The sequence below is a fragment of the Borostomias antarcticus genome (genome assembly GCF_949987555.1).
Source record: "Borostomias antarcticus genome assembly, chromosome: 15".
NCBI lineage: Eukaryota > Metazoa > Chordata > Actinopteri > Stomiiformes > Stomiidae > Borostomias > Borostomias antarcticus.
This window is the reverse complement of record NC_140248.1, coordinates 25,434,836-25,437,722: the sequence shown is the minus strand read 5'-3', so window position 1 is coordinate 25,437,722 and position 2,887 is coordinate 25,434,836. Positions and strand designations below refer to the sequence as shown.

The following is a 2,887-nucleotide window of genomic DNA, read 5'->3' as shown; positions in this document are numbered from 1 at the left end:
GTACTATTGTCTTCACAACAACAAGGAACAGGAGAACGGACTATTCTCTTACTATCAACCCAACAACGCAGGGCCACGTTTGAAAGAGAGGCCTGACTTCCATCAGGAGTTTAGTTTATCTGGAGATCCTTACTTGTTTAGTGTTTATAGGTGAGTTTTGTTTGAATGCTAGTCAATTGGGTTCAGTTATGTTAGCATTAGCATGCAGTGAACGCCCATACGAGGGACAGCATGGAATCAGCTGAAAATGTTCATCAATCAACAACATTAAGGGTAAGTTGAAAATGAGGCCCTAGTTCAACAATCCCAGACTATCCCTTTAAAGACTCATGATCATGTCTCTGGGTTTTTGTGAATGGGATCTCTGTTAGTGACTCATCCTCGTGGCCTGGTCAGGATCTCTGTTAGTGACTCATCCTCGTGGCCTGGTCAGGATCTCTGTTAGTGACTCATCCTCGTGGCCTCGTCCCCAGTCTCGTCCGCTGACGCGCTACCTGCCAGTGAGGAAGGATGACTTCGACCTGCACGGCCACATCGAGGCAGCAGGACACAACCCCCGCCGGCTGCTTCCACCTGGCCGTCACCGACAAGACCTGCCGCGGCTTCCTGGTCAAGATGGGCGGGAAGATCAAGACCTGGAAGAAACGCTGGTTCGTCTTCGACCGCAACCGAAGAACTCTGGCTTATTATGCAGGTAAACAAAAATCACACCCACCTTGGTCTCTCCTCTACGTCTCTCTCTCTCTCTCTCTCTCTCTCTCTCTCTCTCTCTCTCTCCCTCTCTCTCTCCCTCTCTCTCTCCCTCTCTCTCCACCTCTTTCTCTCCCTCTCTCTTTCTCTCTCTCTCTCCCTCTCTCTTTCTTTCTTTCTCTCTCTCTTTCTCTCTCTCCTCTCCTCTCTTTCTCTTTCTCTCTCTCTTTCTCTCTCTCTCTCTCTCTCTCTCTTTCTTTCTCTCTCTCTCTCTCTCTCTTCCTCTCTCTTTTTCTCTCTGTCTTTATTTAACTCTCTTTTTGGGGGTTGCTTTGTTGTTTTTTTCAGATTATAATATTTCTTATCAGTGGTCAAGTCCACACGTCCACATTCCATCTTGTTCTATTGTACAGAATCATGTGTATACTGCACCTACTGTACCTACTGTACATCATAATGTACCTACTGTACATACTGTACATACTGTACATACTGTACCTCATACTGTACCTCATACTGTACCTACTGTACCTCATACTGTACCTACTGTACCTCATATTGTACATCATATATTCCTCATATATTCATCATGTGTATACTGTACCCTTATATATTCCTGTGTTTTTTTAAGTAATCTAGCAGTTTTCATTGATAGAATCAGAGTATTGTTTGCTAATTGATAGTTGTAGATCATATTAGACTTGCTTGAGATTATATAATATGATATAATATAAATGTTTATGTTCTAAAAGAGGAGGTTTAAAGGGGATAACCACCGTTTATTAGGTTGTCCATTGTATTGTAGGTGTTTTGCATTGGTTCTACACTATCAGTGAGATTCTAGTACCAAATGATATTTGGACTTTCATAGTAGATATTCTAGGCACCAACAATCCGATCGTAGCGTAGAGAATGTGAGCCGTGAGTGTAGCCTACAGACGGAGAATAGCCAGTCTGCACGCTGGCCTGTGCGCATGCGTGCTGGGGCAAGTGGGGAAAGGCGTTTAAAGATCATATTACAGAGGCTAAAGACCACGTTTTTGAAAACCACAACAAGGCCTCGCTTTGGGGAATCACAACTGTCGATTCATCAAGACAGATTGATGAAAACAACCGTTTAGCGGCCGAAAATAGATTTTTAGAAACTGCATTCCCGTTGCCCCGTCCACCGCCATTACATGGATATACTGGCTCGCGCTGGATTTTAAATTTCTTCTACATGCCTCCGAACTACACCAAAGTGATCTCGGTGAGTCAAACGTCTTATAATATGTCGTAAATAAGGTCCAGGTTGTCAAAAACGAGCATTGTCCTTTAACACACACGTCACTCACATGTGGTCAGTTGCAGCTGGTGATGGCTGGTCAGAGAACTTCTAACTGTCAAGCTGTGTTGACTACAATGGCCGTTTATGAAGAGCTTTGATTCATACGATGTGTTGTTTCTTCTCCGGCCGTGAACACAACCTTGTCTGGATCTTCTGTTTCAGACAAGCATGAAGCCAAGATGAAGGGAGTCATATACTTCCAGGCCATAGAGGAGGTCTATTATGACCATCTAAAGAATGCACACAAGGTATGCTATTAATGACACGCTATATTATTCAAAATGTCAGTTTAGTAACACACACCAACTTGTATTTTATGATATGGCTTCCTCCTCAAATATCTTTCTCACTCCCCCCTCTCTCCTTCCATCTCTCTCTCCCTCTCCCTCCCTCCCTCTCTCCCTCCCTCCCTCTCTCCCTCCCTCCCTCCCTCCCCAGAGCCCCAACCCCTCATTGACGTTCAGTGTGAAGACCCATGACAGGGTCTACTACATGGTGGCCCCCTCCCCCGAGGCCATGAGGATCTGGATGGACATCATTGTCACCGGGGCAGAGGGCTACATGCACTTCATGGTCTAAATCCCTTCCCTCACCTCTCGCAATGGCAAAGGTCAGGGTTCAGGGGTCGCGGCCACACTAGGATCACATCTACCTACTGTACCTACTGGGCCATGAGTGGGCGAACTACAGGAACCCTAGCGTACTCCAGGCCTGCCAGGCCCTCACAGACTCAATACAGGAACCCTACGGTTCTCCAGGCCTGCCAGGCCCTCACACACACAATACAGGAACCCTACCTACTCCAGGCCTGCCAGGCCCTCAGACACAATACAGGAACCCTAGCGTACTCCAGGCCTGCCAGGCCCTCAC

The 2,887-nt window shown here is 46.4% G+C and overlaps 1 protein-coding gene across 1 annotated transcript in view; it reads left to right on the top strand.

The window, feature by feature from the left end:
* LOC311318988 (pleckstrin homology-like domain family B member 2) overlaps window positions 1–2,596 on the top strand; it is a gene marked incomplete at both ends in the record, with an annotated part of 25,586 nt that extends 22,990 nt beyond the window's left edge. Inside the window, 4 exon segments of the mRNA XM_084450422.1 lie at window positions 474–563; window positions 565–694; window positions 2,180–2,265; window positions 2,456–2,596. Coding sequence (XP_084306548.1) covers window positions 474–563; window positions 565–694; window positions 2,180–2,265; window positions 2,456–2,596 — 447 coding nt within the window.
* Window positions 2,597–2,887: the final 291 nt, after the last annotated feature.